Source organism: Sinohyriopsis cumingii, chromosome 5 (assembly GCF_028554795.1).
Source record: "Sinohyriopsis cumingii isolate HCF-2022 chromosome 5, ASM2855479v2, whole genome shotgun sequence".
Lineage (NCBI taxonomy): Eukaryota > Metazoa > Mollusca > Bivalvia > Unionida > Unionidae > Sinohyriopsis > Sinohyriopsis cumingii.
In genome coordinates, this window is record NC_142965.1 from 47,301,386 (window position 1) to 47,329,229 (window position 27,844).

The window sequence follows — 27,844 nt, forward strand, 5'->3', positions numbered from 1 at the left end:
TTATTATATATCCCTCATATCCTTTTCTGTTGATTGAGTAAATTTGTTGTAAAATGTCCGGATTTCTGGTTTTTAGGGCTATTATTACTGTGGACGTAGTATGTACTCTTTCCCTCGGTATGTGTTTCATATCCAATTCCTGGGTACCTTCCTGATAATAGCATTCAAGGTATAGCCCTACTTCAATCTCAATTCTTCTTGTTTTAAAATACTTTTCCAGTTTTCTTATTGCTTTTTGAGCCTCCGCCATGTTTTCTCGTTTTCCTTGCTCGAGAGCAGTATTCACTCTGTGTTTTCTTGTTCTGAAGATTTGTATCAATTATTGTATATATTTTATACTTTCGGATTCTGAAATTATGTCTTGAAAGTTAATGTGCACTCTTAAGAGCTGTCTTGATTGTCAATTGCTTTCGAGGAGCCTTTCCTCCGGTTGATTTTCTTGCGGTTTGCTTTGTGCATGCCATTGCCGACGATAGAACAAGAGACTGTACTTCTGAAGAAGGAGTATCAACGTAATTTCGTACTAAGTTTCTAAGATTATCGATATTTTTTTTCAGTAGCCCAAAACCAACTGGAATGATACACTCTCAACTGTTTTATGTATCTGATGGTCATTTAATAGATGCGATTGTTCAAAGTTTCTCCGCTTAAACTTGTATTTCAGCTTGAATACATACACGCGTCCATTTCCAGTATGTCACTCAGTGAAGCGTTATTGTTCATTCTGATTGGTTGTAAGCTGGTCCGAATTAAGAGGGGGACATAGGGGACACGGGCCCCCAATTGTAGGGGCCCTCTAGTTGCCGTGAATAAATTTATATGTTTAACCATAGATAGGTCTAAAGTGTCTAATACTAAGCCTTATATAGCTAAAATATACATGTAATGAACAGTTAAGGAATGGTGTTAGATTGTATTTGTAAATCTATATAGGTCCCCTATATTTATGTGTCCTGAGTTATCCGAAACCGTAACCCAGTCCTGGTTCTAAGAGTCTGCACCAATATAGAGCGAACACTATCTACTATAATTGAATACATCGTATTTCGGTGTGACACAGCGTCAAACCATATAGTTGGTGCTTATTATTATAAAACGGGGTAAATATAAACGCGACTGCACATCTGCCGCCCAATGAGCACACCCCTCTTGCGCCTCATTTCTAACTTGAATCATGTATATATTTATTGACTGTGCGACTGGCATTCGCTCACACGTTTGTTCCAGATACAAAACGGATTTGCAGTGAAAAACAAGCATGATGCGCAGTTTAACTGGTGGGTCTGCATTTCTAATTCTTATAATCCTGCTGCAGATTCATCTGTCAAAAGGTAAGTGTACAAGTGGCTGCTGAACAGTATTTTCAATTATCGTGAGCTGTAAATAACCATTCTGTTCTGAAAATTCATTGAGATAATTTGGCAGCGAATTATGGAATGCATATGCATGCTGTGGACGTGTATGTGGAGCCCCGGTGAAAGGTTCCAACTAACGTACATGTTTATTTTGCTTTGTGTTTGAATTCGAGTCCGGTTTGAGGTTTTTATACCATAATATATTGCTGTTTTATTGCACTTTCTCATGTACAAGACCGTACTGGTTCAGCGGTTGCATTTTACGTGCGTATGCAACCTAATTATTGTAGTCATAGCGGAGTATGCACACTGAAAATTAAAGGTTAACTCTCTCTAGGTAAGCAAACTGGTAAAGTTACCATTGTTGGGTTTTACTTTCTGGTAAAAAGAAGAGTTCAACATTTATAAAGGGAGTTCGTGGTATAAGAATGTGTCACCCTACTTTGTAGTACGCGGAAACAAAAAAGGTATGTACGTTTGATACTGTTCTGATTCCAAGCAAATAGATTCGTGGAGCTATTACGAGCAATACCCTCCGGAGACCGGATCAGTGTGAGGTAGTGCTGAATATGCGACTGCTTCCGGGCGATTTACTATGACATTTTATGCATTATCCCTACGCCCACTAGCTCGTAGAACACGACTGTATGTTAAAAGGAACAAAATAGTTCCACCAAACACATGGCCCCACTACTTTATTATCATGACTTGCTAAGATCTCTGTAATATATCCCTTCATTATAATTTAAACTTCTTCGTAAAAATATTGAAACTTGTTTTGGCAAGAAGTAATATTGCTTATGCTTTTCGGAGCACGTCCGCTGTGAAAGCTTTAGTTTCGGAGATGCGTAGATTGACATGTTGTCAAGCTCTTAAATCTGTGTGTGTGTGTGTGTGTGTGTGTGTGTGATTTCGATTTTTAACTTAGCTTTAACAATTTTTCAGTCATATCGTTACGATGTCTGCAGTGTGGCAGTTTAAAGTGATGTCTAGCACTGGGGCATCATGCCGCAGACATGTAGAATGGTGTCCCACCCAGTCACATTATCCTGACACCAGGCCGACCAGTCCTAACACTAACATCTTAATGCTGAGCGCCAAGCGAGGCAGCTGTTAGTACCATTTTTGTAAGTCTTTGGTATGACTCGGCCAGGGATCGAACCCACGACCTCCCGTCTCCGAGGCGGACGCTCTAACCACTAGCGGTCTTAAATTTTTGAGGCAAGTAAATCTTGTACGCAGACCGCAGTCCCATAATGACAAGACAGAAGTGATCGATTTCGAGAGAACACTGGAACTTGTCAGGTTTGGGACCGGATGGGCGATTTTTAGAGCCTTAAATTAGTATGACCATGGGGCTCCCGCAGCACAGGTCAGTGGGGTGGGGTCACGTGACCCCCCCGGAAATCAGACTGAATATATATATATATATATATATATATATATATATATATATATAATATATATATATATATATATATATATATATTCCGACAAGTTTAATCATGCAAATGAAGCTGAAAATATGTCAAGATTCTGTTTAAACGCTTAGTAAATATTAGCTTTAGTTTCAGACTGCTTACTATACTAACTCTCCAGGCCGTGACTGACTGACCAATCCCCCTTGCACAAAATCATGCGCATGCCCGTGAGTATGACGTAAATAAGTGGATACAATCAGATCGCTGGCTGGATCCTTTTTGTGGGCCTTGTGTTACACGTGTCTTCTTGGCAATATAAACGTTTCCACTTAAGTCGTTTTAAAAAAGTTGCTTATATTTACTATTTTAAAAAAAACCCGTAGATTATATATATATATATATATATATATATATATATATATATATATATATATATATATATATATATACAAAAACCTCCGATTTGCATGGATTTGTTTCCATCGATTCTGTGTCTGTGCTGTTATCGGTTGCCTTATTACATCGATAAAACAAGTTCAGAAATTATACAATAATTTTAGAACAGCGACTTTCTTTTATACAAATTTAGATTTTAGATATAATTCTCCAAATTGTGTACTTTGTCGAACTAATGACTTTTTTCATGCGAAAATTAAGATTTTTTATATTTCTATTACGCGCTTCTTGCATGGATTAATGTAATGAACATTGCCGAGATGGGGGTGAGGTGGAAACACGACAGAACATTCCAACAGACTTTAGAACATAATATTATTAAACAACAGATTTTGATGATTGTGACTTTTACTAGTGAGAATTTTGGTTTGTTTATCTCTACCGTCATCCGTGTATTACAAGCACTGAATCGATTTCGGTAACCGACGCTGCTTCCAAATTTCGATTGTCACTTAAGTTCTGTTTGCAACCAACACTGACCAATGCCTGATTTCTCCGTTGTTTTTAGACTTAATGATGACTGTGAGGACAGTTAACATCGCCAATTAGCAATGTTAATACTTTATTTAATCACGTATTATTTACTTACAAATGTGTTTTGTTTGTGGTCGAGTGTAACAGGTATACGATACTGTATGGGCGACAGAGTATCTAATAGAATCAGGTTATGGTATACGATACTGTATGGGCGACAGAGTATGTAATACAGTCGGTTTATGGTATAGGATTCTGCATGGGCGACAGAATATCTAACAGAATCGGTTTATGTGATATGATACTGCATGGGCGACAGAGTATCTAATAGAATCGGATTATGGGATACCATACTGCATGGGCGACAGAGTATGTAATAGAATCGGGTTATGGTAAGTTCATTCACTGACAATTTGCCTGATTCATATGGAAAACTAATTATACAAGTTAATCTGCGAAGTTGCTTTTTATTGTTTGGGAATCATTTTTAGAAATTCTTGATGGCTCCTTTTCATTAATTACATGCATGTATAACTAGAAGGTCAACAGTCGTGAGGCATTTTAAGATATATTCATCCTGATAGGGAGTGAGAGAGGAATGTGGGAGAGAGAGAATGAAAGGAAGAATAAAAACTATGTAGACCTAAATACGAAACATAAATCTAAATAACATACATATTTCGCCTGTAAGGAGGAATATAAATCTGAATAACATACATATTTCGCCTGCAAGGAGGAACAATAGTATTATCACAAGTGACGAAGCCGCGAACTACAAGACAAAATATTTCGACTTCACACGAGTGATTTATTTTCTTATATGTTCCAAAAGAAAACCTTAGATTTCTGTATGGTATATCATTATCATGCAGAAACATCTGCTTGCATTTTTTTTTTTAAATCGCATTTTCCCCCAGTTGCGGTTTCCACTGCAGAGAAGTAAACCGCATTACTTAAAACAACAGTTTAAAGAAAAACCCAGATTTGTTCACAAGATAAAACATTAACTAAACAAAAATGCTATCTCATCCGCTGTGTCGATATAAATTTTTCTCACATTGATAAATTTCACATCACACACACACACACATTTATTTATTTATTTATTTATTTATTTATTTATTTATTTCACGAGTGTAGTGGTAACATTGTACAGTCATTAGTAGCGAAGGAACGGGTATGTAATTCAAAGCCAAATTTTGGTCCAAACATTTTTTAAGTTTTTTTTCTCCCAAAAGTAGTTGATAAAATACTATGGCACAAGTTTGATTAAGATTTGATGTACTTAATATTGAAATTTATCTTTAAAAATGGTTATATTATGACATCATACGCAAGTGCTTATGACGTCACATTTGACCATAATAAGTCATTTTGTACCACAGTTTGAGCTAGTTTTAGAAATTTCACTTGGTCCACATGTAACAATCATTTTAATATTTTTTACAGAGTACAAATGTATGCGTACCAGAATATCATTTTGGTTGTCGCATGTGGACCATGTAAAAATGAGAAATGCAAGTCCGTCAGTGTTCATTGATACCTTGCATCTCTACGACGTTGCCATGTACTAATAACATCCAAACAGGTATTTCGACATCACTGTAATCGTTATCGTAATCATGGTTTTCAAATAAAGCTTAATCGTTGTTGCTGTTCTTGTTGGGTTTAACGCCATTTTTTAGCACAAGATAGGCTGTGTATAGCGGCCGGTATAAATGATGAAGGAAAAAACCGTAAGGAACCACCGACCCACGAAAAGCTACGGGAAAGTTTTATCACATATCCACATTGTACGAAAGCGTAATCGTAATCATCAGTGTCAAACATCCTGTAATTGTAACTGTGATAGGGCACCTGTAATCGCCACCATGCCTGCTGCTGTCCGGCGTCGTAGGCCACAAAAGTGAACTACACAGTATCACCCACCCACCCACCTCGCGTAAAATAACTGACATTCAGTATCAACTATAAAATGTATTTATTTTTGAAGGCGTCTTATTTCTGATCGTGTTTTGGTACAGGCTTTGCGTAAATCTGAATATCGTGATGATGCCAGCTAAATATAGAAAGGGCGCCTGAAGGAAATCGAAAAACAATAACAACAACAAACAGCTTCTTGTATTTTTTAAATAACAGGGCCAGGAACATAAGGAATGGAGGTGGAAATAACAGTTACCATGAATCTTTTACTTGCCTTGTTCATTTTAAATAACATATATTGTTTTAATTCATCTATAGACTATATTTTACCTTTGTATGATTCACAAACCGGGATCTCTGGCATACATCATCAGAATGTGACTGTGAATCACACACACGCACACAGAGATTGTTGTTTTGTTTCTTTTCGGTAGTACCTACAACGGTACTTTTTCATTGTGCCGGTACGTCGTTTTATCCGTCAGTAAGTAATGTATTTTCGACTTAAATGATATTACATCGTGTTTTCATTATTCATGGCGAAATAGCTCAACAAATTAAGTTGGCTTCTTACAAAAGGTTGTATCTGTTACGTATTAATGGTGAATATTACAAATATAGTTTTATTACATACGTATTTGATATTACATGGCTGGTCGAGCGTGGAACAGAGGTGTTTACATGGAGCATTTTTCAAGAGATTGTACAATATTTTTCATAAAACACCAAATGCCCATCTCAAATTATTAAAGTATACAGTTGAAACGAACGTGTGACTAAAATGGGATGTGCAATAAATATAAAACTACATAAGTGTTATGTTCCGAGTCTAGGAAAGAACTCGTTTGATACCGGGTAGGAACATACATCTCGGCCTCATGGCCTCGACATATTCATAAGCCGCACTCGGAATAAAACGTGTTGTTTTGTCTATATATGTATGCTCCCTGACCCTGTTACGTGTATCAACGCAGTGGCCAACTGGAATGTTGCGAAACATATTCGAACCAAATCCAACTTTAGCAAAAATTTAGGATAAAAAAAATGCAACAAGAAACATGTTTTAGTTATTTGCTAGTGTATGTGAATATGTTAAGTATTCCTTTTTAAGGTTGCTAATCATCCTACGATTTTCAAGTGCGCACTTCTTTCCTGTCTGAACTTTATGTAAATTTTTCAAGTCCATTAAATATTTTCTCGGTTTTGAGTAAGTGTACTTCGTGTTTACTATGTTATTTCATGTTTACTCTGATGTCCCAATTATATCAGCAGTGTAGTTAGTAAATTGCTGGCTTCATATCAATACTTTTTTATTTTTATCAGTAGGCTTTCGAATGTCAGTACGGTGTCTTTAACGATATCAGCTGTGAGCTTAATCATCCCACTGTAGTTACAGCTGTTAGATTGCAACTTATACAACAGTTACACATAGCAAAATCATGTCTTTTGAAATGTTGGTCATTTAATTTTCGGGGTAGGACTGTAGATTTTTTTTGAGCTGAAATATGTTCTTTCATTTTTTTATTAATTTTATTCCAAATAATATGGATATATTATGTTGTTCTATTCCTTGTATCTTGCACTGTTTCGTTGCTTCAGTCTTTCTCACTCCTGTCAGATTTTTGTTAAATGTATTAATCAATTATCTGTCCTAAGAGTTGAAATAGCTTAAAAATTATCTTGAATAGCTTAAAAATGACACTGAATAGCTTGAAAATGACCATGAAAGCAGTTTGTATTTAAATACTGCAATTTAAACCGGTTGCTTAAATTATACATTATCCAGCTTCCTGTTTATCATTTCATTGTTTCCTGAAGCTTCCGTTAGTGACCGTTCTTGTGTGTGTGTGTGTGGGAGAGGGAGAGAGAGACTATAAAAAAGCAGAAAATAAGGAGAGGCTGCGGAGCCTTTTGGAGTCTATCCTTCGCTTTCTTGCCAGTGTTCAGTTGTTGGATTTTTAATGTCATATACATATTTTCGTTCATCTTCAAACTTAAAATGCACACGTGTGTTATATACGTGAATGTTGGATCATAGCTGCTGCATTTCTTTAAATCAAATTTCAAAAGAACAGTTTGTTTACCGGCCTCACCTTTAGTACAGAAATATTGTTATTCAGGAGTAAACAGCCTTTTTGAAAAAGTTGTGTGTGTGTGTGTGTGTGTGTGTGTGTGTGTACGTACGTACTCTGGCATTTACATGCGTGCGTGAATATATATAAATCCTTGTTACGTATGGACTCCGTATTGAGAATTTTTTATTACATTTTTTACACTGTAATTTTTCTGATTTTCCTGTTTAATTGTTCAATCTAACACTAATTGTAATAAAAAAAGTGGTGTACATCTTTTCAAGGTTTGGTTCTATATATTTGCATGGCTTACGAGAAGATAAATATTGCCATGTCAGCGTGACAACCATATCTTGCGCGAAATTCAGAATGGTCGTAGAGCAGAGTGTTGTGCTATTCCACGTGGATTGACAAGTCGCAATAATTAGGATTTGATCTTGAAGTTGTATGTACATATCGTCAAAAGAACGCTTCAACCGATGGTAGCTCAGCAGCCGAGTAAAATACCGGTACGTATAAAATATTAAGTATAAAATATACACCGATCTGTGAAGACAAGAGTGGCAGCAGATTTTTGCAGGTTTTAATAAAGATGTGATATCATCCCCGAAACCGCCAGTCAGTATATCATTAGAGGTGGGTGACTGGTTTATCAGCCTATATAGTTTATAGTTATTGTATCAAATTTTAGTTTCAAACATCATAAAGAACACCTTTTCTTAGAATTATTAATAACATAAGAGTTTTGACAGCAAGTTAGTGCGAAACATGAATTTGAGTGAAACGTTTTAAATAAAAATAGAAATAGTCGTCGGAAGTAATCAAACGAATGTAGTGGAAATATACACATCATTTGGTGTTACAAAACAAAAATCAATTGCTTTAATGCTATCAGCGACTGTGATGCACAATGCGTGCAAATGCACAGTTTAGAATGTTTGTTTACTCCGTATGCGTGATAAGAGCTTTTTAGCCAACGTAGCTATAATCCACCACTATAGGTAGCACAACGGGGAAATAAAGAAGTATTGGTTATTTAAAGATTTCTTCCCTTCATTAAAAGCGGTCCTGGATAAAAATGAAATGCATACTTAATGGATCGGGGGGGGGGGGCATATTTTATCTATAAAGTTTCATCTGGATTTGATTATAGTACCTACCTCTTTGACAGTATACAGCAGACGACAAAGTTCATGTGGCAAAACTCGCATTGAAAGTAAGAGTCTCTGATATTTCGAGTATTATTAATGGATGATGTACTAATACTTTCCTTTGTCACATTAAAATGCTGTTTCCCCCAGATTTAGAGAGTGGAGGACACAATCCACCGTGCCCTTCAGATCATTTTGCAACACAGACCACATAAACACTTATAAGGTATACAAAAAATAAAAATTTATGTATACAACTGCAGTCTGACCCCAGAGTCCATTCATACCTCTTGAGGCGTATTCCATTGATAATAACTTGGAAACTGAGATCAACGTGTCCATTCGTGCATCATGAATGATTCATTAAGAATGTTATACTTGTTACTTTTATCTTTTTATTATTGTAACATCCTTAGGTTTTATAATTTATCTTGTTTACTAGTGTTTATACTTATTTTTGTTATTAAAGTTTTGTGACAGTCTTCATTGCACATTTTCGAAGTTGATCTTTGGTTGGCACCATATAACCAGGACTGTGCCGAAGCGCCGTATAACGCTATTACATATGCACTTACTATGATGCATCCGATTATGACGAGCCCATAAACCAGACTAATCAAAATTTTACTAGCAGCAGATGCCTCGCTTGGCGTTCAGCATTAAGACACTAGTGTTGGGACTGGTCGGCCAGATGTCAGGATAAAGTGACTGGATGGGACATGATGCCACAAGTTTGCGGCATTATGTCCCAGTGCTAGACATCGCCATATACTGCCACACTGCATACATCGTAGCGATATCACTCAAATTATTAAAGCAACTTTAAAAATTCAAACACACACACACACACACACACACACACACACATTTGTATTAATTTGAGAAAAGGAGCCAAATGGCAATCTTAGTGTCTTCTATTGCTAACGTGGTATATCTTTTAAATCGCCTGAAAATAAAATAAGTCAGTATTTGTTTTCAGTGATATATGTAGTATGAATCCTGCGTTCTTAGGGATAATACAAAGATCTAAAATTTGTTCTGGCACATGATAAAATCCAAGCTGGAGCCAAATCTCGTGACCTAGGTTGTTCTTTCGCTCCAACTATTGGCACTATATATCTTTCTACGATAATCTCATTCTGTGAATCTGTTAATAAAATACTATGTTTTAGTTTTTAAATATTGGTAAGGATTTATAAGCCGAGAAAGTATCTTTGTTAGTTTAACGTTCTGGACAGACCAAAACGACCAAAAAGATGTTCTCCGCCTTTTTTTCCGACGTTTCTGGTGGTTCTTAATGGAAATGGTGCCGATCCCCCACCAGTCATGTCCGGATAAAAAGGCTGAGAACAACTTGCTGGTCTACGTTTGGGAGAGCAGTATCCAATTTTTTCTCCTCCTGAATAGGCCAGTATGAATCATCCGTGAAGGAAATTCTAAATATAAGCGCATGACGTCAATTAAGAATCTTTCACTGATGATGTACTGTGAAACATTTGTGAATTATATATCGTATTTCACCTGAACCAGACTCAGGAATTCTTGTGTCGTGTCTCTATGCTAAATGCTGCTAAACTCTCACATCGTCCCAAAATGACCCTTTTAGGCACGAGATTGTTTCGATATAGGCAAATGGATGACCTTCCCGCAATCATTTTAAACGCATGTTACGGTAACCGAATTAGTAACATAGGGTAGTGTCTGTAACGTTATATGTGCCCATGCTAATTATATTTATTTTGGTTCCCCATCTCGTTAGGAACATTCCCAAATTTAATCAAAATCGACTTTACGAATGAGAGAAGAACAGAGAAGAGGACTTAAAACGTACATAGATAACTGGTAGTTGACACATTACGCTTATATGGGTTCAAAAACTAGATTGGATTTTGCATCTCAAATGTGGTCGACTCTGAATTATTCAAACTCGAACGACGGTAGATCTTTGACCTTTGTATTGTTATTTCGGGAAATAGTTCAGTCATTCCAATGCAGAATTTAAACTAGGAGAAACGTAAGCATTTGTAAATTGTAGTAGTTGTGCAATTCGTCAGTTTTTTAATTTTCTGATTGGTTTGTTCCTGAAATACTGTCGCATGTATGCACGTACGTTCTATGTTAATATATTGAGATCTGCTCACGATTACTAGCATGGAATGTGTTAAAATACTTAATTAAGGGACTTAGTCTGAAGCAGATGTAAATTAACGGTACAATGACAAGGCTTCTCTCCACCGAGGCAGACAAACATCCGTATGAGTCTGGCTTGAGGCAGATTATTTTCCAGTTTCCTTGGCCCTCAAGGCAACAGTCGTTTTCAAATGAAAGTTATTGGACTCTAAAATACTACAGTAATTTTCTCTAATCACCTAAAGACCACACATCACGAAACTCTGATTTCAAGGGGTGGGGTGGGTCCTCGTTTCACATTTGTATAATTTACTAGTAAGCCTTTTCGAGCTGAATATTAGCACTTAACGACATACAATACAGAACACGACCCAGTCACCTAATACAAAGAAATATTCCTATCTCAAAGTACTAAACACTTTTTTTTAAAAAAATATCCAGATAATTTCTTTTTATGACATTAGCGAGGGTCCATCGTAGGAAACGAATCCGTGTTGTCCAAAATTTCATGAATACTCGATATTTTGGCGTTTGTTCTTAGAAATTGGCTAACTGCTTCAGCTGAGATATATATCGCCGGGAGTGGTCTAAGGCTCTCACATTCACCGAGCACTGCCATCTTCCCAGTCTAAGTGGGCTATCGTTTCGAGTAGGCAAATGTGTGTATGCGAAAAGGCTTGCCAGTAGCTTCTCGTCGGGCGGTAATTATTCCCAGATTCTGCCTCCACCAGATAAGCTAGCCGCTCTCTATAGCCTATCATGTGCTGAGAAATGACAGTAAATATACGATATATATATATATATATATATATATATATATATATATATATATATATATATATATATATATATATATATATATATATATATATATATATATATTTAAATAATGTGTGTGTGTGTGTGTGTATCGTTAGTCCTTGCCAATATCCATGTATCTACTTGAGTATTTGGGGGAGGGCTGTTGCTAGGTTGTGAGAACTTATAGAACGAAGCCACGTGCTTTAAATATGGCAGTAAAATATGTTCGATACCCACTAGCTCCAGATCGGATCTGCTGCTTCTTTGTGCCTTTGGCAAGGCATTTAGCTTCAGTTTCCTTGACATGATATTAAATACATCCCAAATCTTAAAGGCCGCCTGATCAGCGCTATTAATATACGTACTAAATCTTCTTAGTTATGTCTTTCATATTTGTGACGGGGCCCCGAGTGGCCGAGTGGTCTAAAGCGTTCTCCGTTACGGATCACTGCCATCTCACCTCTGTCTGCGCCGGTTCGAGTCTCAGATTCAGCCAATGTAGGTATGTGAGAAAGCATGCCAGTAGCTTCTCGTGGGTCGGTGGTTCTTTCTGGGGTTTTCCCAGATTCTTCCTCCACCATTAATACTGGCCGCCATATATAGCCTATCGTGTGCTGAAAAATGGCGTTAAACCCCACAACAACAACAACAACAACAACAACATATTTGTGACTTGACTATCCTGTATAGGATACGAGACACTATCTAGAGATAAGAAAGCATTGAAAATTAAAAATTATTGAAAAATGACTTACCGGGCATTATTTTACAAATTAAACTTAGTAAACCTGGCAAACTTGTTTGTTGCTATATATATATATATATATATATATATATATATATATATATATATATATATATATATATATATATATATATATATAGTATTATTTTTTAATTGACCTTTGTTCAAAATCAAGTTCATGGTCTCCCTGACCAGAGATATTTATTTTGTAAACAACATAATACATAGCTAATATTTATCTATACTTGAAAATTCATAAACTTGTTGACAACTTTTAAGGTTTTCGAGAAGAAACTGGCATACATCCTGACTTTTTTTCATATGAATCTTGTTTATTTATTCAGTCACCCATTCTTGCCTTAATATCTGAAGAAGAATCAGTTTATTGTTTGTTAAATTTTAATTTGGACGAATGCTTTTATTGACATTATTATTCATTGGAATTACAAAGTGCTTAATTATATTATTGGACTAAAACATTATTTTAAAAATAAAATGAATTCAGACAAGGAAATTTTATATTATTGTGATAAATCAAACGACTTTTATCACATCGCCGCATTCAAGGCCATTGACACATTTGCACGTTCGAGACTACAGGCACATCAAAACATTCAGTATTGGAATTTATGTGTAATAGCACTGGAATTCATTTGGAACGTCATACATTTTGACTTTTTATGACAATTTGCGATTTAATTTACAATACTGTAATGTCATTTCTTTCTAAAGTTATACTTTTGTAGTCTTGGGAAATAAATTATTTGTTGAAGTTTACAAAAACGTGTTGTTTGCTCATTTCTGTTGCTTAGTTTAAGACCATAGAGTCGTAACAGGTTACACTCGAACATTGAATGTGGCCGCCACTGCGGCCATCTTGAAAATCTTGTTATTGCTGCTTCTCCTGATGGTCATATCAAATTGGGATTTTTACTGAGAAAGGAGGTGGGGGGGAGGTGTGGTGGAAACAATTCTGGCCCACAAATACCTTGAACAATTCTTCCTCTGATTTATAGATGAAGAAAAAACTATTATATTCATTATATCCCGTTGAAGAAAATATATCCCTGCTGGAAAGAAACTCCTGGTAACCGTACTCCGACGAATTCAATGGTCTAGCTTGCTCTAAATGAAATTTTTTCCAATCCAGTGTTAAATATGGTACCACGGTAGCCATCGTGAAGCCTGTTACTACTGCTACTACTGAATAGAGAGTCATATCAATCCGAAATGTTTCGTATGATGTCATCTTGTTGTTAAATGAAAATTGTATCGATCCGCCGTCCAATATGGTCGTCATAGCGACTATTTTAAAATCTTGTAATCGCTACTCGTCTTATCTCAAAAGTCGTATCGATATTGGGTCTTTATCAGAAGACTTGTTCTTATGTCAGTCTAATAGGTTCAAAACGAAAATGGTGTCGATGTGACTGCCACGATGGTCGCCATGGCATGGAATTTTACCCGGAAAGATAATATCAAGTTGGGCCAAAGTGAAAATAGTGCCGAGCGGACTATAAATATGTACATCATTGGAGCCATCTTGAAAGTCTGCTTTGTCATTACTCCTTCTAAAAGAAAAGACACTGACATGGGGTTTTCACTATACATTTCTCATTGAGTCTTGTTGGTACACTGCAGTCTTGTCAGTGTCACATACTTTACCTTTGAATGCTGCCAGTAGCTTCTCGTGGGTCGGTGGTTCTTTCCGGGGTTTTCCGGGTTCTTCCTCCACCATTAATACTGGCCGCCATGTATAGTCTATCGTGCTGAAAAATGGCGTTAAACCCCACAACAACAACAACAACAACAACCTTTGAATGCAGAAATCATAAGATAAATAAACAAGACCATAATTGGTTAAATCAGTTGCTGAAATCTTGTTTAAAGATGTTACTCTAAGAAGGCTATCGGATCGAACCTTTCTTTTATGAAACACACCCCAACAGTATTTATTGTATCAGTCTGCCTATAAAATGAGTTCCTGTTTTCACAGGAAGACTTCTTATTAGGGTTTCTGGTCGGACTTGTATACAGATTGTGTCGATTTGATGCCGAATATGGCCGCCTATCTTGAAGATATTTATCAGCTCAGATGGAAAGTCATGTCAATATTGGGTTTTCATTTTCGAAGGTATCAGTTATAGATTGAACTAAAATCTATCATTTTCGAAGGTATCACTTTTAGATTGAACTAAAATCTATCATTTTCGAAGGTATCACTTTTAGATTGAACTAACTAAAATGTATCATTTTCGAAGGTATCGGTTATAGATTGAACTAAAAATGTATAATTTTTGAAGGTATCATTTATAGCTATAGATTGAAATAAAATGTACTATTTTCGAAGGTATCAGTTATAGCAAGGATTGAAATAAAACATACCATTTTTGAAAGCATCAGTTATAGCTATAGACTGAACAAAAATGTACCATTTTTTGAACGTATCAGTTACAGTTATAGATTGAACAAAAAGTGTACCATTTTTGAAGATATCAGTTTATAGTTGTAGATTGAACTAAAATTTACCATTTTTGAAGGTAGAACTTAGATTGAACTAAAATGTATCATTTCAAAGGTTTCACTTACAGCTATAGCCATACATTGAATAAAAATGTATCATTGTCGAAAGTAGCAGTTATAACCATAGATTGAACTATAATGTGCCATTTTCTATGGCATCGGGATTACAATGCAGATTTTATCATGCAAATAATGGTAATTTGTACGGTAACTATTACTGAATGTTTTATGTCAGTATTTAAGTAACAATAACTTATATCACATTTCTTGACCACGAAGAACAGACCCTAGAAGCTGAGGTGTTGAAAAGTACCTTCCTTCAGTCGATCGGCACTGAGGTTTGAACTCTAAACCCACCAGCTAAAGTGTCGGACACTACCGACTGAGGATCCCATTTCTCAAAATTGTTTGTCTCTTTTTTAAGGATAGCAAAAACATTAGAAAGGTAAAATGCCTTTATGTATTGTAAATGGTTCATTCTCAACATTTTGAAACCAAGTCGGGATTAAACATTGGAAAGGTTACACTTACTTCCTGGAAACTCTTGTGATTTGGGAAACATTGTACAAGTACTCGTGTTAATTTAAAAGTCAGTATACGGTCATAACTGCATCAGCATGTTGAAAAGCTAAAGTTGTCGAGCTGAATTTAGCTCTTATTTTGTTATGTTTATTGTGCTTTTCAAATTTAAACATTTCTATTTCAGCCGTAACAAACATAGTTTGTGATGATGGACATGGTTTTAACATCACAGCAGATGTTGGATACAAGTACGTCGATTTGGTTTGCCGAATTAACAGCACTGACACTGTCAGCTGTAGCAGTGTCACGTGGTTTATCCAGAATCTCAATATCACGAATGTAGGGAAGATTAAAGACGATGTATATGGCATCATGGAAGCTAAGTGCAGTGTATGTAACATTTTATATTTAAAGCAGGAAAGAAAAAGAATTGTTTGGTTTTTGTACCTTATCTTCGTCGAATCTTTCAGATTTTGTCACTTAGACTGAGCACTGCTGACATTCTTTCATCAACGCCAAAGTATTTTTTTTCTCTTTGGATTTTTAAAACAATGTTTAAACCGTTCAGTGGATTAATCGAGGAAATTCCAAAAGGTGAACCTTATTATAATCTTTCCAACACAATAATGGGGTCGCTTGTCTTCTGTTTTTGTATTCTGTTTTCAAGAACAACTGATTCCCGGTGTTAGGCTATTACTAAAAAATGTTTTGTTGTTTGTTTGTTTTTAAAGTGAAGTTAATAGTTCAGCATAAATAGGCCCATCCGGGGAGGTCAGTATCAAAATGAAGTTAGTAGTTCAGCGTCATTAGACCAGTCCAGCAAGGTTTTTAGTAGCGGACGATTTTTTAAGCCTCAGTGATCATAAATATACATAAAGTTTTTATAATTTTGAATCTTTAAAGAAGCTGATTTATAAGAACTGTGAATAAGCAGAGATACGTCACTGAAAACGATATTAGTATTAATTATTTTTGTAGACTAGGAGAAGGTCTTATATATGTTGCTTCGTACTATTATTATCAATTAAAAAAACTAATGACAACCTCCCATGTAAAAGGTACATAGTGGAAGTATTTTGACATTATCTCTTTCTCTCCTCTCAGAAACCAAATGAAACCATTACCAGTACCTTAGTGATATATGACGTAAATTATCACCACTTCAGACAGTACGTGATTTCTGTGGCCAATCAAAACCAGACAGTTATGGTTTACAGGAAAGGTGAGCAAAGAGATGAGCTATTAAAAGGTCGAAAATATTTATACATTTTTTCTTGAATGGTTTTTCTTACGTTCTTCTTCAAATACATTACCCGATCATAAAACCATAGGAGGACTACTCATACCTCGCAAATCAAGCTCTCCAAGGTTAAACATTTATAGCTAAAAGGCTTAAAAGTTATCTGCCAACCTTGGAGGCAGTTAGAGTGATCGCTCTTGATACAAGGTTTGGTTCCAAGTCCCGCGAATACTTAAGTTGCTACTTCCACTTGTGCTGAGTAGCATGCTCATTACAGATAGTGGTCCCGCAATAAACATACAGGTAATTTGGAAGTTTTCTACCTTAAGCAAGTTGGAATAGTGTCATCTTCGAAGGGAGGTATACTCCATCTAGAATATAATTTACAACTTTTCTATTTGTTTCCTCGACGACAAAAGTTTCTGGCTTATCATTGTCATTACACCGCTGTCCTTGCACACTTAGGCACCCTTATTACGTACCCGCACAGGTCACGATTGCATCCCTCACATTGCTATTGCTGTATTTAGAAAGATGCAGGTCTAGTGTGTGATCTAGAAACCTCGTATAATACTGCTGTATAATTTCCACTACGGTCAGATACATACAGGTAAGTTTTGTATATTCCTAGTCATATATGTGACGCGCTACTGACTACCTGTATAAGCTGTCATTTGGCCTTATTGTTAACATTCTTACAATTTATATTGTAACGTCCACTTTGTAATTATCAATGATGACCCTTCAGTGTAGTTTTATGTGTATGTGCGACGTGTACTGTAGAAAACTCGGTTATATTGTTGTATAGCTTCCTCCATGGTATGTTACATTCAGGTAAGTTTTCTATGCATAGTTGCCAGTAGCTTCTCGTGGGTCCGTGGTTCTTTCTGGGATTTTTCCGGGTTTTTCCTCCGCCATTTATACTGGCTGCCATGTATAGTCTATATTGTGCTGAAAATTTGCTGTTAAACCCTACAACAACAACAACAACAATTATGCATAGTTTAGTCATCGTGTCTTCTTGATTGTTGCTATAAGTGACATTTCGGTGCTTTTACTTGTATAGGCAATACTTTTTACAGGGAGAAATGTGGTTCTTGACGGTTATAGATTGAGTAGGACTGCTTCACAGTGGTTTGATTCCTATGGGCATCCTTGCGATATTTTTACTGTCTTGAAAATTTCTCCATTGTAGCCGAGACTGTGAGGGTGGAAAATCGGTCGCCTTGGTGGCTGGCTTGTTTTCGGATTTCGTCAACCTGATCATTTAAGAGGTCAGATGATAAAAGTTGCAAGCGTTATGATGGTCTTAAGAAAGGTGGAGGTACAGAGCACTACATATCATTACATGCTATCTCAGAGGCTGAGATAGCATGATCATTTTCACCAGCATTTCTCTCCACGATAGCCTCCCAATCTCAAAATGAACCATTTTCACTCCTCCATCATCACAGATCCCAGTATGGGGAAAGGCTCATCGCTACAGAATGGGACAAGATATGCCACAACAACATCTGGATCAAATAAATGGTTTCCGAACGACTCTGTATCGCTTTCAGCGCATTTCCACCTTTGTCAAAGGTTCCTTCGGCTACAAACGCAGCACTTTTCACGCTTTCATTGACCTAAGAGCACTCAGTTCATTCGTGCCTCTTGATGCACGATGAAAATATCACGATGGGTTCTAAATGTCTTCGAGGCGAGAGACTATGCAGTCAGTGCGAAGATGCGTATGTAAATGTCCCCAATTACACGGCTTCGGGGAAGTGCTTGTGATTCGTCTACAAAGGTATCATTTACCAGTTCACCGCACTCCATTTGGACTGTGCATCAATCCCTGGGGTTTCACTCAGTTGATGGCCCATGTCCGGACCACTTCCTTGGAGGCATCAACTACCTGGACTACATTCTACAAAAATCATGAGTGAATTATATCTTGGAGCATGACATGATATCCCTCGTTTCTCTCCTTCTCAACATTTTGTTCAGACCGCTCCGGTGGCCCAGTGGTTAGTGTCCGCCTCTGATGCGGGAGGTCGTGGGTTCGATCCCCGGCCGAGTCATACAAAAGACTTACAAAAATGGTACTAAGAGCTACCTCGCTTGGCGCTCAGCATTAAGAGGTTAGTGTTAGGATTGGTCGGCCTGGTGTCAGGATAATGTGACTGGGTGGAACATTATGCTACGTGTCTGCGGCATGATGCCCCAGTGCTAGACATCACTATAAACTGTCACACTGCAGACATCGTAGCTGTGTGACTGAAAAATTGTTAAAGCTACGCTAAAAATCCAAATCACACACACACACACACACACACACATTTTGTTCATCTGTGTATAGATTAAACAGTATGTCATAATCAGGAACGATCATTAAAAATAAGTACAGTAGTGGCTTTTTGCTGCATATATGAGACGATCTACCCACTAGAAAATTCCTTTGCCTACTGGGTTCGCTTGAAGCTGCAGCAGACCTCATAATCATAAGTCGCCTATTGATATGTGCCCATTACAAATGATTTTGTTGTCCAAATGGAGGCAGAGACTTTGCGCATCGGACCAACTTCTCACAATCTACACAAATATGAGATTCCATCTCCGAAGCTGGGGCAACCTCACTTGGCCCATGTTGTGTATACCTCTGCAGTACAGCCTTCGGAAATCACAATCTGTACAGATGAGTTGAGGGCTGGGGGCATACACCCTTCCATATTCTGGGAAGATAGTGGAGTGTGACCCTCTTAGGATCGGCATTTACATATCAGCATTTACATATCAGCATTTACATATCAGCATTCTCAAGATAAAAGCCATTTCGAAAGCTTTTCATAGGTGGCAGGATGATCTGTTTGGGAATGTAGTTCTCTTTCTATCGGTCACCACTGTGGTGACTTGACTTATCTCAAATAGTCAGGTGGAGCCAAGCCCCCAGAGACCTTTGAGCTCTTGTTCGGGATTTTCTGCATATTAAACAAGCCATCAAGATCAAACAGTTTTCAAAACCAGCGGTGGAGAAATCGCTCAAGTGAGATTACCCCACACTTAAAGGCCTACGAAGGTGAATTGGTCTTCACACAGTGGAGTGCCCAAAAAAACATTATACTATTGCATGCATCAATACCTCAGATAGCTATCTTCCTAAAATGGCCCTTTGACGACAAACAGCACCAGTCGCAATCAAAGGTTATCGTTCGACAATTACTGGTACATTGCATCATCGTGAAAGAGAGGATATCGGTCAAAACCAAGATCTAGCCGATCTTCTGTCCAATTTTAATTACACACGTCCAGAGACATTGGCGTTTTGACTGAAGTCGACTCTATCATGGGTACTAACCTGGTTGAACAAGACACCTTTCAACCACTCTCAAAAGCCTCATTGGTTCGCCTCATATAAGACATACTTTCTCACCGCATTAGTGAACGGCAGGCAAAATCAGCGAAATACATGCTCTGTCAGTGGACCAGACTTACATGCAGTGTTGACAAGATGGGTCAGTATCACTAAATCATATCCACTGCTTTCATTGCCAAGTAAAGGCTTCCCTGTATGGGAAATCAGACTTTTGTAATGAAATTCCTCTCTACTCTGGAAACTTAATTTCAGTGTCGTCAACAGGACCCAGTGTGAGCTCTGAAGTGGTACTTAAGAAGGACCGAGCCTTTGCGTAGAAGGAGATCATGCCTCTTCTCACCCCTACTTACAGAAAGGATTACATAGCAACATCACCTTCGTCCTCCAAAAACGGGGTTATTTTTCTACATATCGAGAAATGACCCGATTCCAAATGAAACTGACTCGCATCTTGGATCAGGAATAAGGACAGTCGCCTTAAGCATTGCATTTAAGCGAAACTCATCTGTCATTATCAATGCCTGGAATAAAGATCCGAGTCCACTTCTTTAGCTTTTATTTAATATATCTTTCATTCTTAGCGGCTCAACTCATCTGGTGGCAAATGTAGCCGCGGCACAACATGTTACCAGCCTTTGTGGTTCGACAGCTTCATAAAAATTCGTCCCCACAACTTCGCCTGGAATTTTCAGAGGGAGTACCTTTCCTTTTTTGACGCCTTCCCCCCAAATATGGAATATAGTCTCCAGTTAGGTTATATAGAAGCTGCCTCACATAACATAGGAGACTGAAGATGGTCTCTTTGGGGTACGAGGATTCATCCCCTCCACCTCTTACCTATTGTCCTAAGGTATTATGATCGGGTAATGTATTTGAAGAAACCAATTTTTTTCTGGTAAAATGTTTCTCCAATAACACTTACCTGATCATAATACAAATACACCTCCCATCCTACCCACTGTTGCATCCGTATAAAGGGCTTGCCTTCCACTCCAGCTGTAACTGAAGTATTTACAGGATTTGGTGTCAATCCCTGTATCAAGGAACGATCACTCTAAGTGCCACCTAGGTGGGCAGATAACTTTTAACTTTATGAAGAAATATATTTTACTCGAAGAAGCTAAATGCTTTCACTTGCGGTTAAAATGATTGTTTTGCGCTAAAGGGAGTAGTATATATTGAAAACGATTCTTATTAATACAGTCGAAACAGTCACTTGTTAGAATAAGTGCGTCAATATACTCATTTGATGATGGAAGAGACGTTTCAAATGTTATTGCCATGCTTACGCCTCATATTTTGTGGTTTAATTATTGCATGTATCTGGATAACAAACTGAAAAGAGCATAATAAAGAGGCTACCATTCATTAATAAGTAACTTAAGGTCTTGGTTGTATTATATCCGTACTGTTGTGTTCATGTACTGATGTGTTATTAATTAATCTACCACCAAAGAAGTCGTATTTGTATGGAATATTAATATCCTATATGAAATAGTACTGATTTTGAGTAAATATTGAAACATTGAGGAAAATGGTTGAAAATGTTAATGTATACAGTTTCGTGATGGGTGTATGTTTGAAATTATGCAATGTCTCACCTTTCCCATTGATTGTATTGGTCGGTGGGCAATGTGTATCGGGAAAAGGTAGGTGTTTGACTTTTATATGGTGATATTTTCATTACATTTGAATGTATCACAGCCTTGAAAAACATGAGTACTTGAGATTTTCATTGTAAGCCACAAAGGGGTGTGAGTGAGTGTGTGTGTGTATGTGTGAGAGGGAGAGAAAGAGATATGGAAATATAAATAGAAGAATAATTAGAAAGTATAATATGATCAGCCCACCAGCCTTTGAAGGCTGCAGACTGCACAGCATTGTGCATCATGACGTCAAACTCGGTCACGTGTCTGTGTATGTTTCGATGACTCGTACTACTTTAATGCCATCCTCTTGGAGATGACATTTCTCGTCCCCAATGACATCACTCACATGTAACATCATACCAGATTTGTTCATGACTCGCATTTACGTTAGGCTGTGCTGCATCTTGGATCCCAAGGGCAGGGAACATTGTCTCCCGCACCTTCCAGATCCGGGGACATTGTAAAGGGACAAAGAAACTTTAAGTGCATAATGCACTGGTAGTGCTAAAAATGGAGATGATCTTGTTTGCTTCGATAGTTTTTCCACAGAAACTTTGTCGTTTGCATTGCACTGTTGTATTTTCCTTGAAAACTTACATCACTGCAATAATGTAATGTGCTTGGGTTATTTTTGAAAACATTAACATATTTGAATATCTGGTTTAGTTGATTTTTTTACCATGGAATATTCCATTCCTGATATTGATTAGATGTAACGTGAGTGTTTACTCATTATCTACCATTATTTCCATACGAAATGCACCCCCTTTTAATTACATTTCTTTTCAAATTACTAAATACATGTACTTAATTAAATGTCATTGTGTATGAGCATAAATATAGTCGCTTTTGGCATTAATTCAGCCTGTAAGTAAACCAAATTTTCTTCTCATAGGTGTGAGTGTAACTCCAAAATACTAACTGCTGTCAAAGTCTTTTACATTGATACTAAGCCGATTGCCATAAACCCTGAACATTTTGATTGCCATATTTAGTTTTAAAATGCCAGATATATTGTTTTTAAATGCCAGATATATTGTTTTAAAATTCCAGATATGTTGTTTTGAAATGCCAGAATCATAGTTTTGAAATGCCAGATATATTGTTTTAAAATGCCAGATATATTGTTTTGAAATGCCAGAATCATTGTTTTAAAATGCCAGATATATTGTTTTTAAATGCCAGATATATTGTTTTAAAATTCCAGATATATTGTTTTGAAATGCCAGAATCATAGTTTTAAAATGCCAGATATTTTGTTTTAAAATTATTTATTGCCATCAGTTTTAATCGTCTTTAGTGACTTCTGCCATTGTTAGAGCCAACATAGACATTAATGGACATCCACAAAAGAAACGTTGTAAACGTATTTTTCGAATTTTTTGTCTCGAAAAATTGCGCCCAGGGGGTAGAGGGTAAATATTTGGGAACACTACAAAAATTGCGGGAAACCTGCGATCCCGCGCTCAAGATGCAACCCTGGTTATAGCATGTTAGGAATAAGATTGGTTGTGAGTTAGTAGTACACGAGTCACTGATGGTTGGTATAACAGGCTTAACTTGGAAGGGGCTGTATAAATCATGGTTTCAATGATTAAGGTTTCTAATAGTTGCTGCTTTTATATCCAATATAAATTGTTATGCTCGAAACAGGAAGGAGTCGCGAATGGAACAGACATACGGGTGGAAAAACAAAACCCTTAAAAGTCGAAACCCTTGATAATTTTGCCACCTCGATAAAGAAAGCCACCTGTCTGACATCACGGTTAACTTGTATTGCGTTGCGTCACTTAACCCACGTCGATTATGAAACCATACCGTTGTCTAAAGAAATAGCTCTGACTTTACAAAGATGTAAAGAATTTTACTCAATTATACCGGACACAGAAATCCACTTTCATAAATTGAAAGAAGAAAAAAAAAAGAACGATTAAGTTTTCCATCGACGACACATCGGAAACAATTGATACATCATCGTACGCAACATCACGTTGGACATAAGAAAATGTTAGCTCCCAGAAAATGCTTGAGATGTCTGGCTTACTAGAAAAGGAATATTGTTAACTTTCGAGGACTTAAAATAGTGACTAAACACGATTAAGGCATTCGTACCTGAAGTCTGACCGTGGAACCCGTACTTCGGTAACCCTGTTTGTTATCAAACAGGAGAGCAGAAACTGTTGTCTCCAAACGCGAACTGGAGTCTGTATATTGAAATGTGTACTTATGTTTTCTTCTGAAAGGAAATACTTTTTGGTTGACTTGCGTGATTGACCCCGTTATTCAACAATGCCCATAATAGCTGCGGTAATTTTGTTATGGTTTACTTAAATATTTTCCGCTTTGCAATACAGCACTTTTAGAGGTAAATGTAATTGGACAGTCTCGAAAATACATGCAAAACCATTTTATAATTTGCTGCGTAAGAATCCTCATAAAGGAGTATAATATAAATATATAAATTTACAAACTTAACAATTCCAATATAAAGTTAACTGCTGTTTTCCTGGATATTACTTGTGAAGTAATTTGACCAGCGACCGTTACGAAGGGAACACGTCTTCTCGTCACTCTTTTCCAGGAAGGATAATTTGAATCAAAGCATGAGACGTATAGATGATACGGGTGATCATTCAATACCAAATGTGGGTGGTGAAAGTGTAACTCAGTTTCATAAAACAGCGGCGTTTTTAAATTTGTACACCCGTTTGTCAGTGGTATCTGATTCAGTGGCAACACGTTTTAGGGCAAGATGCTACCGAACCGCGCTGTCGATTCGACCCCTGCCTGCAAGATTTGTGTGGCGCTACAGTCAGTGTCGACCACTCTAGGAGGAAACCAACCCTACTTTACCTCGAGTTGACTTCGTAATAGGCATATTGCTTGAAGTGGAAGACCATTTCCTTGACATCGACAGCAGCAATCTCAATTTTGGGTGGCTTGATGCAAGATGCCCCCCCCCCCCCTTGCACCATCGCCGCTAAGTAAGCAGCTCTGCGATATGGAGCTTTAGTATCCGGTTTGGGATATTATCCTTATACTGACCAGCTTGACGGATACGTATGTATGTTTGTCTAACAAAATGGTTCCGGACACTTGAACCTTTACGTATTTTGCTGTGATGAGTTGCTGAAGTCAGTCAAATATGTGTCTTAGTTATAATTTGAAATAAGTAAAATTCTTGGAAAAAGTGCGTTTAACATGAGTGTTTGCAAAACGTAATACTGCCCATGGTAATTGGAGCACTACTGTTGTCAAATCATGTTTCAGAGATGCATAGCATTTGCACTTTGTCAGGCTCATCAGTTTCAGAGGTCAGTAAAAATTGCAGGCATAGCCGCCCGCACATATGGGCCCTGGATTTCGTCTCGAAACAGGTTTTGGCCTACACTAGTAAAACTTAATAGCTGACCACTTCATGTTTGTTCTCCCCCTGCCACCCGGAAAATAATTCTGCGGTCGCCTCAGATTGCTTGTTGTCCGCGATCACATAACGTCTCAAAGGAAGTAATGTTTATTATTTTTTTTTTAAACCACTGGACTCTGCGAAGTTTGGCATGTTGTCAATGGTTGACTCAAATATCGCCAATTTGTTCACCAAGGATTTCAGTCGTAATCCCTCGGTCATCCATCAGACATAAAACTTGCTTAAGGCAAAGCTTTGCAAAACAGTGCGCTCGACTCGCAGTGCCTCGACTTGTACAATAATCCAATCGACCCGGAAGCGTGTACCGTTAGAAGAAAAATATGCATAGATTCCATGAAGGAAATTCTGTGAGACATTGAGACGGAATAAAGTTCCGAATCGTACAGATTTCGCAGACATCGATGATTTTAAAACTGAGATACATTACACGCCTCATTGGACCACATCGAACGTCACGTGAGAAAGGATCACGATCGAGACGACGTTAGTTTTTGCGTACGTTGATGTGTATTTTTTCGGGTGGAAACGTAGATCGAACGAAGACAACGAACACTGGCCAGCCGAAAAGAGGCCACAATAAAAACCCAACAAACAAACAAAAATGGAACTTACCGAGAAGCAAATAGAATTTTAGCATTCCTATATCATTCCAGTGATCCACACAAACCAAAACAAGACGACATACTGTACAGCAAGAGAGACGAAGACAAGCAAGAGGGCCACACCAAAATATGGCTCAGGAAAGTCGTCTCACAGACATTTAAGACCGTCTTAATCGGTATATTAGACCTAAAAAAGCATACTGTTTTGAGACAGAGTCACGGTAAGCCATTTGCAAATGGAAGGGTTACTAGGCTTGGAAATGCCCTTCGCACGGCCTTCAGGCTGAAAATAAAACGATGCGAAAAATCGTGATTAAAGAGAAGTCAAGATAAGAGACGATTTAAAAGACGATGTAGAAAAGAGCATTGAAGCCACTGAAGAGGAGGAATAAGAAAATAATATTGCCAAAGCTCTTAGTAATATTGTTCCATCAAAGATTGAGTAATGTTGTTGTGGTTAAACGCCATTTTCGGCACATGATCGGCTATACATGAGGGCCAGTATAACTGGTGAATGAAGAATACGGGAAAACCCTGGGAAGAATCACTGATCCATGGGAAGCTGCTGGCAACCTTTCGAACGTACCCATTGGCCGAGCCCGAGATTCGAACCAACTTGGACAGAGGTGAGATGGCAGTGATCGGTAAAGGCGAGCGCTTTACATCACTCGGCCACCCGTTGAAACCGTCTTTTCTGTTTTGAATCTGTTTTTGTCTCAATCACTAATACAAATTGAAACAAAGATGTTTAAAAAAGTGAGAACTGCATTATTATTTATATTTATGTGTTGATACATGCATGCATACAGACACGCGCACACACGCACACACATACATACACTATGCGATTGTGACGTGTTTCAGTCATTGGCGTAATCATACTCCAATCCTTATCTCTTATATACATGTATGTGTTGCACGGACGTTTTCGCTGCGCTTATTGAAGACAGCATAATGTTGAATACGATCATTCACTTGAGTAAATCAGTCCCACTAACTGATGCAGTCATGTTTGTGAATACTCATTTCAGGCAACTGGATGTATATGAATGTACACATATATTGCGTGTATTTGTCTGATAAAAGGGGAAAGTCTTAAAGTCTGGCCACCCACCTGTGAAACGCGGTTAAACGAAGAATTTTTTAATTTTTACCAGTAATGATTTCATCTCTATTCTCGAATACTAGTGTAAATCGGGGTGTAATTGTTCAGGATTAATTGCTGATAAACGTTTATTCGGATATCAAGTCGAAATAAGTTGTCCACAGTTAAGTGCACACAAATTGCAGAATCTTCTCGGCGATATTCTACCCTGATACAGTTTCTCGTATGCGTGGGTCTGCATAATCAATTACTTAATGCGATACTTTAAAGTTTACTTTTTTAGTGCAGGCACGTTTGTTCAAATTTATAAATTAAGATCATAACATAAACGAAATATAAATATTTAGAACCATGATTCTAGATGGACTATAAGCGATACTGAGTTCCGAACTTTTTAACAAGGGACCGTTGAGGACATTATTCTAAGTAATGACCTCGAATACCGATCACATGAGACATGATATTAGATGCATTTGGTATGAGTGCAGTTTTGACATCCATGTAAGGGCATAGACAGAGAAAGAGAATAGGGTAATGGAAAGGGGATTCTTGAAAAAAGCATGGATGGTCAGTTCCGGCTTGTTACTTAAAATTAATGAAATATTAATGAAGCCTCTTGATTGCCATGCTCAGAAGTAGTAAAGACAATGGAGTAAATAAACAAAAACGATAGAGTCGTGTCTTTCGACGTGGGCATAATGTGTATACATCATGCACGACATTGACGTGAATGGCACCGTATCTATTCTCAACCTAATGCTGAACGAAGGTTGAGTAATCTTGGATCCAAGTTGACTACTTTTAGCAAATCAATCACATTTGTATAGTTTCTTTTGCATTCTGCGCAGCATGTAACCCTATATACACATGACTAAATAAACAGTTTTGCTACA

At 37.4% G+C, this 27,844-nt stretch overlaps 1 protein-coding gene across 1 annotated transcript in view; it reads left to right on the forward strand.

Moving 5' to 3' along the window:
* Positions 1–1,174: 1,174 nt before the first annotated feature.
* LOC149799097 (uncharacterized) overlaps positions 1,175–27,844 on the forward strand; it is a 32,430-nt gene continuing 5,760 nt past the window's right edge. Inside the window, exons 1-3 of the mRNA XM_089958084.1 lie at positions 1,175–1,331; positions 15,758–15,963; positions 16,678–16,795. Coding sequence (XP_089814210.1) covers positions 1,259–1,331; positions 15,758–15,963; positions 16,678–16,795 — 397 coding nt within the window. The 5' untranslated portion in view covers positions 1,175–1,258. The remainder of the gene's footprint in view (positions 1,332–15,757; positions 15,964–16,677; positions 16,796–27,844) is intronic.